Source organism: Engraulis encrasicolus, chromosome 18 (genome assembly GCF_034702125.1).
Source record: "Engraulis encrasicolus isolate BLACKSEA-1 chromosome 18, IST_EnEncr_1.0, whole genome shotgun sequence".
NCBI classification, from domain to species: Eukaryota; Metazoa; Chordata; class Actinopteri; order Clupeiformes; family Engraulidae; genus Engraulis; species Engraulis encrasicolus.
In genome coordinates, this window is record NC_085874.1 from 42462455 (window position 1) to 42485792 (window position 23338).

General features: G+C 40.6%; 1 protein-coding gene across 1 annotated transcript in view; it reads right to left on the reverse strand.

Moving 5' to 3' along the window:
• Positions 1-16508: 16508 nt before the first annotated feature.
• The window catches only part of lin28b (lin-28 homolog B (C. elegans)), a 68150-nt gene continuing 61320 nt past the window's right edge, over positions 16509-23338 (reverse strand). The window contains exon 4 of the mRNA XM_063222194.1: positions 16509-16845. Coding sequence (XP_063078264.1) covers positions 16509-16845 — 337 coding nt within the window. The remainder of the gene's footprint in view (positions 16846-23338) is intronic.

The window sequence follows — 23338 nt, forward strand, 5'->3', positions numbered from 1 at the left end:
CTGGCCGTGACGCAATTGAAGCGACAGAGAATCGCTTCTGTGCAGCAGCAAGCGATACGAACGATTGAAGTGAGTATGTCTGTTACAAGCAGAACGCAAACATTCAAACATTCCCATTGGCTGCGGTCACTGACCTCTATATTGGGAGGGAAAGTGGAAAACAGCGATCCTAGCGGTTACGTTCCAAACACCAGGGTGATCCTATTGAAACTCCCATAGACAAGTTTTTAAAAAAATCCCACAAAGATATGACTTGGAACTATAACACCAGACACATTTTTCAGCGTACACAATAGCATGAACTACTACCTGTGAAAATCTTAAGTCATTTTTTGCCCTTTTAAGAAAAATAGAAATTGTGCCAATCTGGTCGGAAACGGACTACAGCTCCCAGCATGCTGTGCTTCGCGCCTCGTTGACAGCACAGAGAAACAAATGAACGCGAACGAACGCAAGTTCTTCGCATATCTTCACATTCTTGTAATCCTATGAGTTCCACATTGTCTTCTTATTACACATATATACACGCGATCATTTTGGTATGGTTTTAAATTCTCTAGTAGATATGATGGCTTCTGTGGTGACGAGTAACCACCTCTCTGGCTCATGTTTGGCTATGCTAATTTGGCTATGCTAATTACATGGAGTAAACAAGCCACACATGCCAGTCAGTGTAGTTCTGTATTAGCTTTTTAAAGAATATTAAAATCAGCTCAGATCAGTGAAAAACCAAACATTTTACCACCTGATTCGATAAAACGGGCCAACATGCCCATAATATGACTGCCACTACTTCTACTTCGTCGTCAGGGCCGAGATGTAATTTTTCAAAGAAAAAAAACATTCATTTGTTGCAGGGGGTTGGAACGTTGCCAGCAGGGGGCGATGAGATTACTTTCCCTCCCTATAGTCATTGGCTGTCGCGGCCTGTCGCTGAACCGTGTCATAGATCATTAGCATAACAGAGCCAGGAGTTCAAAAACAAACTGTCGCTCTCGGCATGCGAATCGCCTCTAGTCTCCAGAATCGCTTTTGTTGCGCGAATCAATACAAAGTCAATTATTTCCGTCGCTCGCCTCGCTCTTGTTGCGGCCTGTGTATTTGCCCGGTTAGGATATACACTATGGAGTAAAGTTATGAAGTGGATGGTAGGGTTGCAACCTGATCTGTTCAGGATCCTTGTCCTTTTTTTAAAACTCAAAATTGTGTCTGGGGACATGGATTTTGCTGAAATTCTGTGTGTCAACACACAGATTTCCCCCCCATTGACAGCAATCATCTGTGGTATGGACCAGTGGTGTAGTCTACTTTTTCATGGTGGGTATACTGTATATTTGAACATTTTTTGAAGTGGGTATACTGTATGTATTTGTGCTATTCAAAACAATGGATCAATCAATTTTAAGTGGGTATACTGAAATCCCTGAAGTTTAGAAGTGGGTATACTCTGTATACCTGCGTTCTACGTAGACTACACCACTGGTATGGACACGGATTCTTTTTTCAATTGTAACTAACCTCACTTTGCTGAAATTCCGTGTGTCAACACACAGATTTTTTCCCCGTTGAAAATCTATGACAGCAACCATCTGATCATCAGATGCAATGGAAAAAAGAATTTTATAAAAATGCTATAAAAAATACAAAAGGAGAAATCATGGAAGAAATTGAGAATATTTTGCGGCAATATTTTAATCAGATCAATTAAGTGATCATAATGAGTATGCTTTTTTTCAAAAGCAAATTCATATTGATAAAGAATCAAAACAGTCATGTGAAGGTCTTATCACCGAGGATGAACTCAAAGATGCAATTTTTTCGTTTGAAAAAGGAAAAACTCCAGGCCTAGATGGGCTCCCCATAGAGGTCTATCCGGTGTTTTATGAAAACTCTTTACTTGAATGCTTTAATTTCTCTTACCAAAAAGGTGCACTATCAGGCTCACAAAAGCAAAGTGTAATTTCTTTGTTGCTGAAACAGGATCCAAGTGGAAAATATAAAGACCCCACTTATTAGAAAAAATGGAGACCACTCACCTTAAAATGGTATGACTAAACTATTGACAAAATGTATTGCTACACGAATAAAAAAAGTACTACCACAAATAATACACAATGATCAAACAGGTTTCACTCAATGGCGGAATATATCAAATAGTATCAAACAGATATTAGAAATACAAAGCGGATTCCAAAAAAGTTGGGACACTTTGTATTTTGTGAATAAAATCAAAATGCTGGCATTTTCAAAACATTCAATATGTTAATAAGGTAGAGCATTATGTACAGACAACATATCAGTTGTTCAAGTCAAGCAGAAATATTGTTTTGAGGTAATTATGTCATCATTTAAAATTTCACCCTTGCAACAAATCCCAAAAAAGCTGGGACGGGGCCAATAAAATGCTTTTTATATTGGATAAGACTAAACACAACACAAGGGATGACACTGAACAGTTAAATACTTTGACTGATAGCATCATTTTATTAAAAAATTAGGAATTTTGATGTGTGAGACATGATTTCAGCAGCTCAACTGATAGGTGTGTTCTTCAACTTGTCTACATTCTTGTTATGCTTAATATGTGGCATATCCTGTCTGCAAGAAAACTATTTTTTGACCCGTTTACTCATATGATGGAACCACACTGTTGGAACATAGTAGAGATTGAAATTTGCCACCATTATGGGGCAATATCTAAAGGAGGTGCTCCAAAATATAATGCATTGGTAGCTATGTATGCTGTTTAAAGTCTGTATATATTATTCATCATTTATTTTAATGCTCTACATGAGTAAGAAGACCATAACCAAGGCACCTCTGCACCCCCTTACCATCATTAAGCTGTATTTCAGACTGACCACTAAATCAAGCTGAAGTATTCATTTTCTATATAACCTGGAGGGTGCATGACTCCATGATTTTAAAAAAGGATGCAATATTTTCCATTCTGTAATCAGAGGACAGTTTCACATGTGTCTTAGGTCCATCTAGAATGAGCTTTGTCGCATGCAACACTGTTTAATGTCTGCATCATGTGCATTTATCAAGTGTTGTGTTTATGGTCATTTTTTAGAGAGCTGTCATTGTTTTTCAGTGTCATAGTTTGTTTGTTGTTGACGAATATGTCATGATCTCATAACTCATGCAATGATTACACAGAGCTCTATATTACAGAAATTGGCCTTATATGCCTGCAATTTTGATAACTCAATCTTTTTGTGTAATAGATAAGTAATTAGTCCCTCAAAATCTTCACTACTGAGTGCCACAGCCTCTCTGTGATGGTATTTTATTTGTGCATTCATGCTGGCAGTCAATAAAGCTCCTTTTAAAATATTCTTCCCAGTGTTATTTTTAGAATTATCCCACTATTACAACATGTTTTGGCCCTGTCCCAACTTTTTTGGGATTTGTTGCATGGGTCAAATTTTAAATGATGACATAATTACCTCAAAACAATATTTCTGCTTGACTTTAACAACTGATATGTTGTCTGTACATAATGCTATTATTATTAACATATTGAATGTTTTGAAATTGCCAGCATTTGGATTTTATTCACAAAATACAAAGTGTCCCAACTTTTTTGGAATCCGCTTGTAATTGAACATTATGACCAAACAAATAAAGCTAGATTAATATTCACTGCTGATTTTGAGAAAGCTTTTGGCAAAGTCAGCTGGAGCTTTATTAATATTACATCACATTATATTTCACTTGGCTGACGCTTTCATTTATTCAAAGCAACTTACAACTATTATTTTTCCAGGGTACAGTTACAGTCCCTGGAGCAATGTGGGATAATGCAATGTGTGTTAGGTGCCTTGCTCAAGGGCACTTCAGCCATGGGTGGAGATGTAGGGAGAGGTCAGGGAGGATTCGAACTGGCAATCCCTAGATTAAAAGACCAACTCTCTAACCACTAGGCCACGACTGTTGCCTGATTATCATAGACTTGCAATCGAGATTCGATCTAGAAGCAACGCCGCCGAAGGTGTTGCGTCACTAGGAGGGCGCAGCCTGGCTACCACGACTGCCCACAACTAATAGATGTTTAAAGTAGTTCTACTTTGTAGAATCTCTTATAAAGTGGGTCACAATAATGTATGAAGGCTCTGTCTGTAAAGTACAAACCCCAACTCCGGTGAAGTTGGGACATTTGGTAAACTGAGAATAAAATCAAAATGCTATCATTTTCAAAACATTCAATACATTCCTTAGATGGAGAATAGTGAAAAGACAACATATCAAGTGTTAAAACCGAGAAAAAATATTGTTTTAGGGGACATATGTATTCATTTCTAATTTGATAACTGCAACACGTCTCAAATAAGTTGGGACGGGGATCAATGAAATGTTATAAATATCCAAATAAGATAAAACAACAAGGAAGAACATTTCAAAATGAATTGTACTGATGAACAATTTGAATGTCCAGGTATAAGACAATCACAGAGAGGCTGAGTCACTCAGAATTAAAGATGCAGAGGGAACAATTACCATAGTTATTACATAAAGTTTGGAATTCCCTTGATTTACCGTGATTGAGTGTATATAAGACATATTTTTGTCATTAAAATCATTGTATAGGTTCATGACATCATGAAATATATATTGGCTGTAGTCTCACTCTAGCACTTCGAGAATTACAGGTAGTGAACACTTGACCATATTAAGGACGCTTCATGTGTGCAAATGATAGAGGGGTTTACCATTCCCCTATCCACCCGAGCTCACTTGAAATAGACCCAGAAGACATGGGAAACTGTCCTTTGCTTACAGAAGTCAGCAGCAGTTGCAGAAGTCAATTCTTTTTGAAAACAATAGTCTTGCACATCCTGTGCTACAGTGAAAATTGACCTTGCAACTTGTGTTAGTGCTAGTGCAGTAGTACATTGGTTAAGCTGTTCTAACTCACCTGTAGAATTGAATACAGTACTGAATGAAATAAATGGGTTTTAAACAGCATGAAAGCCACTCGTGCAATATATTTTGAAGGGAGATCTTCGATTACTGCCACATAGTAAGGACAAATTGTATTCTCTACTATGTTTTAACAGTTTAACTCCAACATAAGGACCAGCAGGACATAAAATGGCAGGCTTTTGGTCAGGACCTGTCACACTGTAAGCACTACAGAAAGGAAAACATTGCAAAACATGACAAGGAATACACCTACAATTTAAGCTGTTGAAATCATGTCTAAGATAGGAATCAACACTGTTTTATATAAAAGCATCTCATCGGTTAATGCTATTAATTGTTAAGCGTTGTCTTTTGTTTTGTTTTTAGTCTTCCTCGACATTTGCTGCCTTTCATTGTCCCCGTCCCAACTCTTTTGAGACACGTTGGATTTACATATTCATGAATATCCCCCAAAACAATAATTTTGGTCAGTTTTGATGGCTGATATGTTTTCTTTGTACTGTTCTCCAAGTAATGGCAGAACCAGACTTCTGAAAATGTCAGTATTTTGTTATTATTCACAATTAACCTTGCATCCCAACTTTTATGGAGTTGGGGTTTGTACTAAAATATCAATAGACATCAATGTTTTCTTTAAAGAATATGAACAACAAATATTTAAGTTTATTTGGAATGGTAAAAAGGATTAAGTTAGACGAGTGTATCTTCATAATGACTATGAGGCAGGGGGTATACAACTACATATCAGTCAAGGCAATGTCATATACTGTAAGTCTATGAATATGAATATATCAGTATAAGTCAATGAATAAAACATTTAAAGCGTCTCTCATACAAAAAAATGTATTTTAACCCAGGCTGGTTTTTACGATGGCTCATTGCACTCACTCAATAATAAACATTTCACCAGGTTATCTCATAATTATGAGATAATTATCTCAACCTGGTGAATTGTTTTTATTATAATTGAGTGAATGCAATGAGCCATCATAGATTGCAGCTTCCCCACCATCAACTTCTCTAGACACTTAACTACAATAGAAGTCAAGGCTACTGGTCTGTAATCTTTGTTCTCCTGAGGGACTGTGTTTTTGGGGAAAGGGATGATAGTCACCCTCCTCCACAGAGAGAGAACTGTATGTGAGACGTCTACTGAGCTTTGGTAGAGAGGAGCCCAAGCTGGTGTCACTTGTTCTGTGCATGTATTTCTTTGTGTGTTTTTTTACTTAATTCATGATAGTACAGTGCAAATGGTGACAGGAAGCAAGTTGGGAGAGAGAGATGGGGAAGGGTAGGCAAAGGACCCAAGCCGGGAATCGAACCTGGGCTGGCCGCATAGCAAACGAGTGCCCTACCATTTGCACCACTGTAGAGCCGTGCATATCTTTAATAGGAATGGCGAGACACCATCGTGGCTGCCTGCTTTGTTTGTGTCAAATTTTCTGTACCATTTTGTCACAGCCAGGCAGTCGATATCAATCTCTTGGGGCACCACCATCTATTGATATGGTGCTGATGACCTTATCACACTCTGAGGTATGGTCCTGCATAGGCTATCAGACCTGAGGTAGAAGTTGTCTGTAGAAGTTGTAGAAGTCATTTGCCATAGCACTATCATCAGCTGTGTAGCCTACAATGCTTTCCTGGTGGGAGTCATGTTTGTGATAGATTTCATTGTGTTCCACATTGTTTTTATGTTATTTGCACTTCAGTCATTTTCAACGGTCTCCTTATATTGTTGCTTCACTGTGAATTTATAATTCTCCCTTATGCTAAGTGGAAGTTTTGACTCAACATAGCAGACATTTTTTTCTTGTCATAAATCTGCTGTTATTGCCAATCACGGGGCTGCTGGCAGGGGCCTTGGCTGAAGCCAACCACTTGGGGTGTAAATAATAATCGAAATGTATTGATGCATCGATTCTACGGCCGGTGATTTAATCAAATCGAAATCGTGGGGCATTCTTAAGTATTGAAAATAATCAAATCGCTGGCCCCTGTCCAATGCCCTAGCTCCATAACGTAATAGAAGTGGAAAAGTAATTGATAAAAATTAAATCGAATTGTATCGTATCGTGGGGAATTATGAAGAAGCGAAAATAATCGAATCCCTGCTTTGAAATCGATACAGTATCATATCGTCATGGCGGCTGTGATTTACACCCAGAGAAGCCACATAGCCTGTGTGTTAATCTGTCCCTTGTATAATGACGGGCAAAGCAAGAGAAATTCAGGTTATTCATGAAAGAGGACAATTGTGTGAACGCAACACAACCACATGTTGAACACTGAACCATCAAAGAAAGAAGGCAGACTGTGAACACGTTGATACAATAATGTTTAATGTCCATCTATTAAAAGACATAAGAGGTATTTAAAATGTCAAAACTCTGATGACCCCATCAAAAGGCAGAACATTTCTGTACGGACTATGACAGAATGATATGCTTCTAATAAAATACAACATCCAAAGCGATCAGTGCTTTGTCTGAACACAATCATAGGCAGTAGGCTGAGGTACAGACCTTTGAGCAGATCGGTTTGTTCTTTAGCAGTTTGCGAGAGGTAGGGTTTAACATGATACCATAGAGGATCGAAGTTTATCTAGAGAGGTCATAAGCGTGTTTTATGGGAATCGGTCTGTAGGGGTCGTAGTTTAGCTCTCTCCCATTGACTTCTATACAAACGTCTGGGGTGAAGACTCTGCACACTTTTGCCACTTCCCGTTCACTTATCATGGTACATTACTAAAATTAATTTAAAATTCTGGAGCATACTCCAGAAACATGCTTGATTTGGTATAAACCACAGTCACGGAAGAGATTCCCGTTGTTTCAGAAATATATTTCTTAGTATTTTACGTGGAAATTGAGTAAATGTCACTCATTCATCTCTATGTGTTTTGACCGATTTCGAGCGATTTTCACCCCGTCGCCATTTGTTTTCCGGAGCAACCGATTCCCGGAAGTTAACATGGTTAGGACCTCTCTAGATAAACTTCGATCCTCTATAATGATACATGATATACATGATAGACTTTGACAAAACAGCAAAAGCAAGTTTACCATAATCTTGGCCCTTTCATTTAGAGTATATTTATCTCTCTTTGTGCAGCACACACAATGTAAGACACAGAAAGTAAATGTAGGTTCTTTGCTGAGCTATTACCTAAACAAACATTCATCACAGCTCAGTCAAAAACACCAACCAAATCAGATACTGAGGTATGTCATTGTCAGCGTCTCAAGTTTGATGGGTTAATATTACAGATTGGGAGCTATGAAAGCCATTTTTAGAATTAAAAAAAATATATAAAGACACAGCCACAATACACCTGGGCCTGGCATCAGGAGTTTCAAACCGTACAGGGCTGTGTTTCTGAACACCACAAATGCACGCCAGTTGGTTTGGCCACAGGTAATTGCATTGCATTCAACAAAGCAGTCACCTTAGTTATCAACTATGGTTTTGGCAGTGCTGCAACCTGGATTCATTGGTACATGAATCCAGTGCCACATATTCCAAATGACCTGCATTTAACTGTCCAACTCAACCAGGTGATCATTCAACCAGGGACCCGAATTCCGTTTCTTGAAAGCATCATGGCCAGCTAAGTTAGCGACTTACTTGGTTACAATGCAATTTCTCATAGGCAATACTAAGTTGTTAACTGGTTAGCAACAACACTGTCGAGAAACGTACCAGTGGTTTCAATTGGACTGGATCGTAAACTAATGGATCAAGGTTGCCCCTCACTGGATTTGGGAATCGAAAACAAATTCTCTGTTCCCAGTCAGGGAGGATTGCGAGGGAACGACTGCCTTCCTGGCTCAACAAAAGATGGAGGAGCCCAGTAGGTGCTATGAAAATAATTCAAAATTGTTCAAATAGTATTGTGGTTAGTCCATTTAAGAGGATGCCTTAGTTCAGTGACTAAACTGCCATCATTCAGTCTATTGCCCTGGGCATACACTAGTACATACATACAATACATCAACTGGTCAAAAGGATGTTTTCGCTCACTATTTGTATACAGTGGTTATCTTAACATAGCTGATTGTATTTGGGTTTAGCTTGAATTGGTTCCCAATGCAGAGTCAGTGCTTTTTTAAAGGTATATCACTTGATGAGTCAGTGCTTTTATTGGTCACTGCCCTGACGAATCAGTGCTTTGATTGGTCACTGCCCTGACGAATCAGTGCTTTTATTGGTCATTGCCCTGACGAATCAGTGCTTTGATTGGTCGCTGCCCTGATGAATCAGTGGTTTGTTGGACACTTGTTGTGAGTAATCAGTAGCTGCGTTTGCAACCACACATCTATTTCTCCAAACCATAACGAGATCTGCTTGGTCTTAGAAATGCTGGGGGAAAATGCTTGGCAACTGATTCTTTTGAGTAATGTTTCTTTGTCCTACATGAAGCTACTGAGAGCCAGAGCAAGACAGGGGAACAGGGGAAAACCATTTTTAGAATTCACAATTTGGTTAAATCTATGGGGATCATTACAATGGAGGAATAAGATCGATAATAATATATTCCTCTTGGGGAAAGAAAATACTGGTAGTACTGCAATACTTATACAATTTACCAACAATTGGTTTGGTCTATGTTTATAAATGCTCAATAAAATGGGAATATATTTCACTTTTCTTCGAAAATTTAAATGAATCCATAACAAAACGGTTAGCTGTTGCCAGCTCTAATTTCACTACTTTTTTGGGGGTATACATATACAAATGCAAGGTTACAACAACAGCTGCAATAAAATATGGGCCTATTTCCTGATTAACATAAGGCCCCAAGATGGCCGTGCATGAGCCAGACAAACAGCCAAAAGAAGAAAAAGGTCCTCACTCTGTTGCTGCTCCCAGTTTATTACAAACGTTTCGACCAGTCTGGTCTTCGACCAGAAAGACCAGACCGGTTGAAATGATGTGTATAATGAACAGGGAGCAGCAACAGTGTGCGGACCTTTTTCTTCTTTTGTTTGATCGCGTTTAGTCCGGCACCTGTTTTAACTGGAGGTGCGCGCACTCCAAACGCTACACCAGATAAACAGCCAATCATCTCTAAAATCATGATAGGGGGAGGAGCAATACAGGGGTGCAATTACCAAAGCGTAGTTGCTAACTACATTAGCTACTTTGTGGTTGCAATGCAATTTCCCATTGACAACTACCAAAGTAGCTAACTGCTAACAACTACGCTCGAGAAATGCGCCCCACGTTCGATAGCCTGGGGGAGGAGCAATAAAGGTTCGATAGCCTGGGGGAGGAGCAATACAAGTCCTGATCATGTCAGAACAAACCGTAACATACAAACACAAAACCAAACTACAACAGGAAGGATAAAAAAATAAAAGAAATGAAATGTGGATGAACAAAACCATTAGCAGTTTGTGTGTGTCAGGAGTTGTGGACAGGGCAGTGCATATCATGCAGACAGTGTCAAGCAGGCTTGCAATTAATGTAAGAAACTTTGTTTTGATCAAACATGTATACAGAAGAGAGGCGCACATACACACAGGTACAGTACACAGTAATACAGAGCCAAGTGCCGTGTACACACCCCTTCTGTCAGTCTTACAGCACTAATAAAGATGGAGCTGTGTGTGTGTGTGTGTGTGTGTGTGTGTGTGTGTGTGTGTGCGCGTGTGTGAGGTTGTGGTTTTTGTGCGTGTAAGTATTCAGGTCAAAATCCCTCTGCATTATCCGATGAAAAACACAAGGAGAGTACTGACAAGTGAGGATCAAGGACAAATGAGGTAGGAGTTTGCTGTAAACAAAAACAAAAACAAAAACAAAATAAAATAAAAACAGACACGTGGAAGTGTACAGAAATCTGATGTAAAAAAACAGCAAGGCCTAGTAGGTTAGAATCTAGTTACGTATTTTCACTCTCACGGAAGAACTCAAACTCAAAATACAAAAATAATTGTTATATTTGAGAGAATAAGGAAAAAACAGTAAAATGAACAGTAAAAAACAAAAACAAAAAAACGAAACTGCACAAGTATGTGTTGTATATGTATCTCAGGAGGTAGGTCCAGCATCAGTATGTGAGGAGGATGTTAGAGAAGAGAAGAGAAGAGAAGAGAAGGGAAGAGAAGAGAAGCCTGTGTGGTTGACAGGACGTTGTCAGATAACTCCCAGACAACACTGCACTCTTTTTTTTGGTTCATTCCCTGAGAGAACTTCATCCTGAGAGAATTGTGAGTATAAATGATTGTTTCACTCTATTTTGCAAAAAAAAAACCTTGTTTTTTAAAAAAACTGGTCCTGGTTGAGGTATAGCATTGATTAGCTGACTGAGTAACGTGTGCATATTGTGAAGATTACTTGATCCATTATGTCATGATTGATTGACAGTCCTTGATTGATGTACTGTAGTTGTGCTCTGAACAGTTTCATCTTGCGAAAACTGGTACTTTTCTTTGAGTATTTTTTTTTTCTTTGTTTCTGTACAGCGTACTTGGTCAGGTAAAAAGTAAAACAAAAAAATGTCCTGCGTTAGACACATCATACCAAGACACATACACATTCAGAGAACAACATTGTAAAAATAAAAAATATACATCTACCGAACTCAGTGTTTTTACTTGTGTACGTCTCATCATGGACCCCTCTGCAGGTGAAGCGTATGACATGACAGTTGTCACCAACTAACCACCAGGCCATCGTCTTTTGACACACCCATAGTCTTTGGTGTGTAAAATGTCTACCGAAACAACGCAAAAATACTCCCAAACACTCTCAGACAACCGTCCCAGGTCTGAACACATTTGCAAGGCTTTTTGTTTTGTGATTTGTCAACACACAGCAAAACACCACAAAAGGAAGCGATGGATGGCTTAGTCGTGTGTTTGTTTGTTTGTTAGTTAGTGTGTGTGTGTGTGTGTGTGTGTGTGTGTGTGTGTGTGTGTGTGTGTGTGTGTGCGCGCGCACGTGTGCGTGTGTGTGCGCATGTGCTTGTGCACACGCATGCTATAGCCATCATGTTAGCACTTTCTCTCTCTCTCTCTCTGTCTCTAATTTTTCACATTCAGTATCGTCAGAGAAGAGTTGTCCTCTTGGGTAAGTCTCGCCTACTGTACTGCAGATTCAAGTCTTAAAGTAAAGCAGCCACATCACACACACGAATCCCCCACCCCCACCCCCACTACCTCTCTTAGCAAAAGAAACACAATCTTAAATTGCTTCCATGTATGAAATGCGCTTTAGAAATAAACTGCCTTAGCTGATCTCTCAGCTGTCTTAAAGGGGTATGCCACTATTTTGGGGCTTAATACAGTTAAAATCGTTGGCTGGAGTTTATAAAGGTGGTAAAGTGTCTTATTTTTCATGTTAAGCGTTGTCTTGCTTTAAGACAAGTTAAAAGAGAGAGTATGTAGCTAAGCTAGTGAAAGTCAATGGATCACTGTAGCATGTAGCATGCTACACAGATCCATTGACTTTCACTAGCTTAGCGACAAGCTCCCTCTTTTAACTTGTCTTAACCCTCTGAGGTCTAAGGCTTTTCAGAGGCTTTTAGGCTGCTTGCACCACTCTAACATTTTCAAGTATTTTCATTTCATATATATATATATATTTGGGACCTGGAAGGTCTGAGGTTTCTAATGGTGTGACTTATATGTTTCAATGACAAAAACTTACAGAGTTACAGATTTTTTTTTCGAGACACATTGCCCTCTGAAGGGCACTCGGACCTCAGAGGGTTAAAGCAAGACAACGGCTTACATGAAAAATAAGACACTTTACCACCTTTATAAACCCTGGCCAACGATTTTAACTGTATTAAGCCCCAAAATAGTGGCATACCCCTTTAATACTTCCAGTAAAAGATGTGAATGCAAAAGCAATTGATCTACAATAATGTAACGCCTGTCCACTGTTCTGGATGAATCGTGAATGGAAGAATGTGTGTGGGCGCGAGGCGAGCTTCTTTAAAGACACGTACAAGACTCTTATAGAATGCCCATAGGCTAGCAACAAGGATTTCAACAGCAGGGACCCTGATCCTGGTGCTCACAGGATTAAATTATGTTACAGACTCGAACAAGAAGTCCCTCTTTTGGTCAGCTAACTACAATGTATCGTAACACAAGGTGATCAAATGAATAAAGCATTGTGCGAGACTGTGTCGACAAGGTGTGTACATGTGTAAATGAAACACATGGTAAGGGAGGGACAGCTAGAGAGGCGTTGGGGAACGATATGGGGAGAGGATGCTGGAAATCGATCCCCAAAACCAGAACCTCATCTCATCGTGGGGGCCCTGAGGAGGTGTAGTATAGTATAGTATAGTGTTGCTTCTACAGTGAGAAAATGATTGATGAAAACACGATTGATTAACAATCTGTGAGAGAAAGACCGATAGATAGCGAGAGAGAGGTGGCACAGCAGGTATGTTGATTTCAGCTGAAGAGAGGAGTGGAAGAGAGAGAGAGAGAGAGAGAGATAGAGAGAGAGAAAGGAATGGAAGAGAGAGATAGAGAGTCAGAGAGAGAGAGAGAGGTTGGAGAGAGAGAGGAGAGCGAGAGGTTGGAAAGAGATGTTGGAGAGAGAGAGACAGAGAGATCTTGGAGAGAGAGAGGAGAGAAACAGAGGTTGGAGAGAGAGAGAGAGAGAGAGAGAGAGAGAGAGAGAGAGAGAGAGAGAGTATCCTGTTTCAGGTGTAAACGCAACACGTGGATAAAAATAAAAACTTCATTGTAACATGTGCAGTTTAGCCTCCTAAATGGAATATTTTTAAAGCCGGATTTTTTTTGATTTGCAGATTTTAAAGCTCTGTTTGTGTGTAAACGGAAGGCCAAAACCACTGCGTTTTCAAAAAAAAGATCCATATACTGTATGTGTAAACTGCTTCTGAGAGATAGGAAGAAGATCGCAGCAATGGTGTCAAACTGATGTGTGTGCCCGTTCGATAATATAGAATCCTAGTTAGCACCAGACAGTGCATTCATCTACACGCCTAACACAAGAAGATCACCACCTGTTTCTTTCTTACACTTGACAACATCTCTTTATAATATCCTATTTTCATATACATATATTACAGACTTTTATTATATTACCTGTGGCACTGCCTGTGACTACATAACAAAAGAAAACAAAAAAAACAACAAAGCCCAAACCTAGAATAAAGATGTGATCACTTCTTCAGAAATACAATATTACATTATTATTAAAACAGTAACTGTCTTTCTGTGGTTACTTTTGTTTTTCTCCTCTCGTTCCGCTCTAGATGCATGATAGGCATCTCGGTTTCTCTTCTAAAACTACTGTACGGTATATTAGGAAATAGTCAGGGTAACACTTCAGAGTGGTTAAGCTGTACGTTTCCTGCAGATACTTAGTTGCCTGTTCAGGAATCAAGGAGATAAGAGAAGAGGGAGGCTGCAGTCATGGGTTCTCATCCGCTCACACACACTCACACACACACACGTACATGTACATTACATTAGGCACACACACACACACACACACACTGTAAGAAACTGTAAGAAAACGGACCTTGTGTTAGGCGCACACATGCGCACGCACACGCACACACACAAACACACACACACACACACCCTCCTTGGGGACAAACCCTGGGTTTTTTTTAAGGGAACAGTGGCACCAGAGCCAAAAGATTTATAAACAAACAAACAAAAAAAAACACAACAAAAGAATATGATCAAGTCACAGCTAAAGGACTGCTTTGGGGTAGATGATTGGATCTCACGCTTCCCTGCTTAACATTTGCTTGCTTGTTCTCTATTTCCAAGAGGTTGATAGGAACACGCAGATGCTGAGGCACAAAGCAACGGACAGAAAAAAAGCAAAGCTGGAAAGTCACAGTTGTCTGCAAAACTATTGACACCCATGACCTGTGAAGGGGGACAGCTAGTGTATTAGCCTACAACAAATATACAGCATTTTGACGTGACATTTACTGAAGCCATTATAGCAGGCTATTGCTGGGATTCATCTAATAACAAAAAACAAAATGGGGTCTTTCTTTGGCTAGTCTTTGGCTAATGCTCAAGATGTAATAATCGATCGGCCCACTGATTCTGATAGGCTATAATATGTTGACCCTCCAATGGGGACGGCTCATGCCTTGTCCACACCAAGAGCAACCTAAATAAGCGGCGGAAGTCATGTGATTAGCTAAATCAAACATGTCAATGTCAAGTCCAGAGCGAATGAAGGGAAATTAATGGCGAAACTTCTTCTGCTACCTCCGCTACAGGGCAGCGCAGGTCACTCTTGGAGTGAACAAGGCATCATTCCTCCGAAGCCTCATTGTTCCGACCTCTCAATAATCTGACACGGCACCACAAGATTTCCCACTTGCTACCAACATGATGATGCTCTCTTTCATTCAATGATTGCCTTTCGCTAAACCACAAGACTATCTTATTGCTATCAATTCTGCATATCTTATCATTCTCATAAAATTGGTGAGCTGGAATGGCTTGTTTTTAAATGTAGGTTAGGCTTCTGCTTTGGCCTTTATTTTGACTATATTACCGATACAGTAATTTGGTTCAATGGGCAGTCATCGGACTATTGAAAGGTCGGAGCAAAGGGGCTTCTTAGAAACGACATGCCACTGCCTCCAATCTGGGGAAGGAAAAGCGGATAAACAAACATCATTTTTGAGATGTTCCTCATGACCTTAGGTTGTTATCTGTCCAATTAAGCATTTTTGTCAGCTTATCTTGCTAGCTAGCAAACACTGTTCACTTACTCTGCCCAGAAAGGCTTGTTTGCGCATTAGCCAACAGTTACTAGCTACGTGTCAGTGTCAATGAGACGCCCGCATTAAGAAACACAAAAAAAGGATGTCACTTTACTCCTCTGATGAACTTTGGTGGACAGTTTGGAACTAGTCCCTGGCACGTGAGGGCAATAGTTTTGCAGTTGACTGTGAAATGACCATACAGACATACAGGATTGCTCTGAGGTGAATCGGTCAATGTGTTGGTTTGATTTTTTCATTTCCTGAAAGAGCAAGTGGTGGGTTGTCGACAAGACTGAAGCTTCACAGTTTATTTTGTTTTGATTCAAGTCGGTTCCCACACTTTAAAGAGGCCATAATCTTCTCTTATACCGTACTTTCTTAGTACTCAAAGCGTACACATCTGTTTCAGCATTGAAGACCGTTAAGAGCTGCACTTAGCTTCAGGTGATACACCTCAACACCCTGAACAGCCGGCTGGTTACCCTGACAACTAGTTACCATAGAGATGCCAAGTGAACACAATGCCATCATACAAAGGAATGGGGAATTCCAAAACAACAAGATGGGAGGGAATCCATAGCTGCAGAATGTCGCATTCCCGGCCCCTGCCTTCTGCCCCCTCAAAAATGTGACTGTGAGGTAGATTCTGCTGGTCCATACTTCAGGATTGAGAGGGTTGGAGAATAAAGTGAGGTGTGGGGTGGGGGTGGGGGGCAGGGACGAGGGTAATAGGTCAAGGCATGAAGGACAGAGAAGAGGGTGAGGTAAGGTGAGGTGAGGTGGTGCTGTTTAACCCTTTATGTGCTGTCTAGTAAAAGACCAGCTCGGTCCCACCAATGTCCATCCATCAGGGCTTCCTCCGACGGGAGGAGGGGCCATGATGCCCCAGAGGAGGCTGAGACGAAGGGGACTGTGCTGCTGGCTGCGGCGGATTGTCCCCGTCCCCGTCCCCATCCCCGTCCCCAGCCAAGGAGCTCCCTTCCAGGGGAGAGGAGCTGCTGCGGCCCCCCTGGGACTCGGGCGAGGTCTGGGGGTCCTGAGAGCTGGAGGAGGTGGTAGCGTTGGCCTTGTGGGGACACTGGGCCACCATGTGGTTGGTGCTCTGGCAGTAGTGACACTTCTTTGGCTGGGGTGGCAGGCCACATTCCTTGGCATGGTGGTCAAGACCTCCACAGTTGTAGCACCTGCCGCAAAGCATACAGAGGCAGAGAGAGAGAGAGGGAGGGAGAGATAGAGAGGCGAGAGAGAGCGAGAGAGACAATAGATAGTGGAAAATGGTAAGAATATGATTAAAAAAAATGAGTTCAGATTGCCCAGACAAAAGAAGAAAGTGAGAACGTTTTTTTTTTTTAAATGTACAGAATTTTTTTTTTTTTGAAATATTGCCAATCTTTTATGAACTCACCACATGCTCTTAAAGGACTTTGCACTTGAACAATCAAAAAATCTACTTTCTCATATTATCCTATTCGATTTCATTTCTACTGGTCAAGTCAATATAGACACAGCGGCTCAGATGGGTTGGATATTTACCTACAATATCAAAACAATTGTGACAGTTAATGCAATTAAGACAATCAAGTATGTAAATTATGCAAAACCATCTGTCAGTTCACTGGGCAAGGACATGGCAAGGTTATTGCCATCTCTGACTGCGCTGGTTGACATTACAGTCATTTCAGTGTGTTTTATGTTGTTATGCCATACACCCAGTAGGTGGCAGCATGTCACAAGTAAGCCTTTAACAAAGCCTCCATGAACCATTTTGGAGCGCAACAATATCATATGACGATAGCTCTTAATTATTTGGTATTGTGCATAAAAGACATAGCCTACTGTATTATTCCATGATAAATCTTTTTTACGCTCGAGGCTAAATCGACATCCAAATGATTGTTTCAAATCCGAACACTACTGTAGTTGTGTAGCCTACCATTAGTCTTTCCATACAAATGTACATGTATGTTGATGAAAATTTTGACATAACCGTAAATAGTAAAACATACTGTATACAAATACTACGATGAAAGCCTAAAAAGTGCAAAACATGACATCACGTCTGACCACTGGTCATTCGGCCCGTTAAGACAGTGTTTCCCAACCTTTTTTGTCCTGCGTACCCCCTAAGCCATTTTGTCATATGATGAGTACCCCCTCGCCCTCACACATGCTCTGTTCCTCTATCCCAATGTGACTACACTCAATAAATTTGCTATTATTACATTTTTCCGCGTACCCCCTGAGGTGTGCTCGCATACCCCTAGTGGTACACGTACCCCTGGTTGGGAAACACTGCGTTAAGACATGGCATCTGTTGCATGTGCAAAATGTTACCAAAATGGAAATGACCAAGTCGTAATGTGTTACTAAAGGCCCTGTGCACTGTCATTTTTGGTTAAACTATCCGTCGCTTAAAATGGACTTCAGAATGGGAGAGGCTAGAAATGTACCGTTTTTAGTAATGAAAAGCTGAGATCTTCAGATTTTAAACAAGCCATGTCATGTGTCTGTAGATCTAAAACAAAATATGCTTTGTCTGTTCAAAAAAATCGAAACTTTACTGGCACTGTCTGAGACTGGTGTAACGTCCCATACAAAACCTGCTGGCTGTAGGCTATTCAATAAAAAATAACGCACCGACCTGTTGCGCATAAAACAAACATCAGGAGGGGTAACCTCGACATTAATCAGATAGTCTGGAAATTTAATTTGATAGGTCTACAAATAACCTAGTTCTGAATCTCATCTAGCCTACTTGCTGCATCCACTGAACAGAAGTGTAGGCTACCCTGCGTGACAGGTCATTTGCATGATAAGAGTATGGGCGATCACGGCCATTAGCGAATACTTTGTTCTCAACAACTTCACATTAAGAAACGTGTATTCTGAATGTGTTCGTCATCGTTTTCAGCAAGCTTGTCGTTGTCAACAGGACCTGACCTTTTCACTGAAACATGCTGTATGGTTGCAACTCGGTTTAAAAAAAAAATGCGTTGTGATGTCATCTGGCTGGGGCCATAGTGGTGTCTTTTCAACAACTATTACGGCGTTGCTCTGCTGGACCAGCGTGCACTATGGGGCTATTGTGCAGAGTAAAGGTCAACAACGCACTAACTCTAATAAGAATACAACTGTGAAAATAAGACTATTTGCACTTAATACATCATGAACACTGGTGCATGGTCAATTTATTGGTGCCATAATACAGTATATACAGCAGACTGGCATAGATAAGCCCACACATATCTCATAGATAAGCCCACACACATCTCATAGATAAGCCCACACACATCTCATAGATAAGCCCACACATATCTCATAGATAAGCCCACACACATCTCTGCCCTCGAGGGAAACATATGGACCAACTGTGGCAGAGGTGTGTGTGTGTGTGTGTGTGTGTGTGTGTGTGTGTGTGTGTGTGTGTGTGTGTGTGTGTGTGTGTGTGTGTGTGTGTGTGTGTGTGTGTGTGTGTGTGTGTGTGTGTGCGCGTATCCATGTGTCTTGGCAAGCGCATGTGAGGTGCCACCATCACAGCATCAGGTGGTAGTTGGTGTTAATGATGTGGCAAACTCAACTCCTCCTCCCTCCCTCTCGTGAGACGCCAGCTCTCAGTGTACTTCACACATCCTCAGCTGCCTTCCCTCATGACAAGCTGCCTTCCCTCATGACAGGTTCCCAACCTTTTTCAACTTGGGGCCCACTCGAAATTGTCAAAAATATTCGGGGCCCACTTCTGACCCAATTAAGAATAAAACTCAAATAAATCAACAGCAACACACACCAAAATATGATTATTATTTATGATTATGTATTATATATGATTATTAATTATTTCAAAGCCCACTTGGAATACCTTCAGGGCCCACCAGTGGGCCTCGGCCCATAGTTTGAGAATCACTGTACTAACCAAACTGAGTTTATGCTATGCATGTTCTACTAGCTAGACCAGACACGGGCAAACTCAGGCCCGGGGCCGTGGGGCCACATGCGGCCCGCTGAGTCATTTCATGTGGCCCCCGGAGCCTTTACAAAAAGGCGACTTTTTAATCAAAATTCATACGATCACTCAACATTCTTTAAAATGGATACCCAAAACAGGGCTCTTCTCTTGTAAATTTAAGATTAACCAACTACATAAGCTACATCTAAATACAATTCATATAATGTGCAGGAATGGCAAAACTGACAAATTATATCAGTGTACACTATTTCTTACGGTTGACGAGGGCAAGTTACCCACGACATCCGAGCCATCAGTCAATATTCCACACCCAAGGTGGCCCTTAGGCCAAAATAATTGCCCACCCCTGAGCTACAATCAGTACTAAAAGCCTCAAAGGTGCACTGTGTTGAATGGTGGCCAGAGTAGGTATTGTTACTAAGCTGCACATTGAAACTGTACTGTCTACTTCCAAATGTGATCTTTTCATGAATATTTACTAGGCTAAATAATTAGCTAATATCTACTAGCAAGACTGAAGTACACTAAGTTTCACAGCTAAAAATGTCCAGTTCTGAACATTTCAAATGGCGGACAATGGAGAAGATCCCCCTTTTCATGCATGAAAAATGTAATTTTCCTTGTCATAATGAATACTTTGTATTCGTGTAATTTGATGGTGGAGGTATGCTAAGTATTCATGAAAAAGGTAACATTTGTGAATGGGCACAATGAATTCTGTAAATAAACGACTAAGAATATTACACATTACACAGTGCAACTTTAATTGTTTAACTGTACATATTATATTAGATACTGTATGTCAGTTGAAACAGCCAACAGGATGGGGCCCTACTCCATGGACCCATTGAATGTTTGGGTTTCTTTGGAACCTTGGATATGGGTAGCAGTGTTGCCAGATCTGGCGGTTACCCGCCCAATTGGGCTACTTGGGATGGCCATCTGTTGGTAAAAACGGGAAAAAATGGTCATTTGACGGGTTTTTTCTGCAGTTTTGTGCCCATAGAAATCAATGCAATTGGTTGAAATTGGGCGGAATTTAGCACATTTTGGCGGTTTTTGATGACCTTTTGGGCAGAATTTGATCAGACACATCTGGCAACACTGATGGGTAGCCAAGTACATATCCAGGATTCCTGAACCATATGCATTTCCCTTCCAAATTGTTACATTCTTATTCAAAATCAGTAGGCTACATTTCTATTCCAATATCTGTTCTGCATCTCTGAGGTGCTTCTGGGGTTGTGTGAAGTGAAAGCTCTGCTCTGGTGCCAGTGTGTCATTATGTCATTAGCCGTGCACAGGGCTCATGCACCGGCCTTCTGGGTAACCAGGGAACCCGTTGCCATGACGATTGCTAGGCGGCCATGTTAGCGGCATGACATTAGACTAGTCGTCCTATATATAGAGCTCATTCCTGCTCGTCACATGGCCAATGCTCGATCACACATCATCGCCAATCTCTCTCTCTCTCTCTCTCTCTCTCTCTCTCTCTCTCTCTCTCTCTCTCTCTCTCTCTCTCACTCTGCGTCTCTCTCTCTCTCTCTCTCTCTCTCTCTCTCTCTCTCTCTCTCTCTTTCTCTCTCTCACACTCACACACACACACACACACACACACACACACACACACACACACACACACACACACACACACACACACACACACACACACACACTCTGCGTCTCTTTCTCTTTCTCTTTCTCTCTCTCTTTCTCTCTCTCTCTCTCTCTCTAATTAGATGCTGTAGGTACGATCTCACTGAAGAGTTCAAAAATGAATTACATTTGTCAAATAATAATAACAATTATGTGACATAGTAACAGGTTCGAAACACACACACACACGCGTGCACGCACACACGTGCGCGCACACGCACGCACACACACACACACACACACACACACACACACACACACACACACACACACACACAATGCTGGGTGGCAGACTGTGGCCATAAGAGTCTCCTTCCATCAGAACTGCTATGGCTACACTTGTCTTTAACTTAGCTTTCAGCTAAATGTACTTAGCCTGATAAACGTAGACCCTCCAAGTTACTTAATTTTATGTTTAACAGTGGCTGGCTTTTTGTTAACGCTGCAATGGCCTTCACTTTTAAAATCTTACCTACACATTCCTGGACTAGGTCAATGATTCTGAGTGATGATATTGTCTTGATCTGTTGGATAGGGCATATAACCAAGCTAACTGTATACGTCATGACAAGAAATTAGTTATTGGCCAATGGCCAATTTTGTTCATTTTGTTCCTCTACTTCAGCAGAGTATAATAGCCTACACCTCTGTGTTTCTCAGTAATTCAGAGCGAAGCCCTCTGTACAACATAGGGGATAATATAAGGGCCTGGTTAAGGGCTTGACTCTGGATACGTCCAGAGGATAGTACACCTATGAGCTTCTTCCATGTGGTACTGTATAATATGAAGAGCTCTTTTCTAAAATGAGATATATCCATTTTATAGAATGTTGGGGAAATTGACATTTTTGTCTTGAGCATTACATTGAATTGCATTGCAAAATCCATTTTATAGAGGTTTAAAAAGTATGTTCTCATAAAATTTGAATGGCAAGAATTCACACATAGATGATAGGACATCTTAACAGTCAATTCCAATATCAAAATGCAAAAAGTCAAAAATGATGGATATAGTGTTTTGGAAAAGAGCTCTTCATATGTAGCCTCCTACTGTATGTCCATGTGGTGTGCATGCAGAATGACATGTCCACTAGCTACCACTAGGTGGCACTGCTGAGGAGTGCTGCTGTTGGGGTTGGCGGTGCGTTGGCTGCAGTGAGAAGAAGTAGTGGGCAAATCATTTCATTTCTACAGACTCACATCCTTTCCTCTGTCCTCTGTCCATACTGTCGATTTGGGTATAGACAGTTTGATAGTGGAAATTCTTTGAACATTCAAAGTACACACGTGATATATCTGTAAACTAAATGATGCCTTATGGCACGGATTTTGTCTTTGTTTCAATGTTGGTTTGACAAGTCCTTTTAGATCACATTTGTTATTTAAATATTGATGGATGTCTGAAATAAAACTGATTTTACACGTCGACAACGAGGACAGCGGACAGGAGGTAAAGGTAAAGAGAGAGAGTTTTTGATAAATGACTTGTATGCATCGAATGTTAAGCGCACAGCACAGCTTGCATGGCATTCAGTGTGGAGGACTATTTATAAGCAGCCAGCAAAGCAACAACATCATCTCTGCCAGCAAGCAGACTGCAAATCACAGACAGCTCAGACAGCATGGACGTTGTTTTGTTCTCAGTATGATCATAATCAGATGAGCAATGTGGTCAAAGGCTTCATGAAGCAAGCCATCACACAACATTCTCATCTAATATAAATCTAGAAAAATAGCCTACACACTAATGCTCTGGCTTCTATTATATACTTCCATTCGTCCTAAGCTGCTACTGCTATTCTTCCTCTTGTGTTTCTATGTCCAATATGTCCAGGCTACAGATGATGCACAAGATGCACAACAGTCTTAACAGGCACCAGATTAAGAAGAACACAATGGAAAAACAGTTTTGTTTCAATTGCAATAGCTGCAATAGCTGTAGGCTAGTACAGTATTGTTTCAAAATACTACTTATTTTAAAATCCCAACTAACTTGGTTAGCTTTACCACCAAACTTTTACCTCCGTACTCTTTATTATGGTCTTCAGTGAGAATGC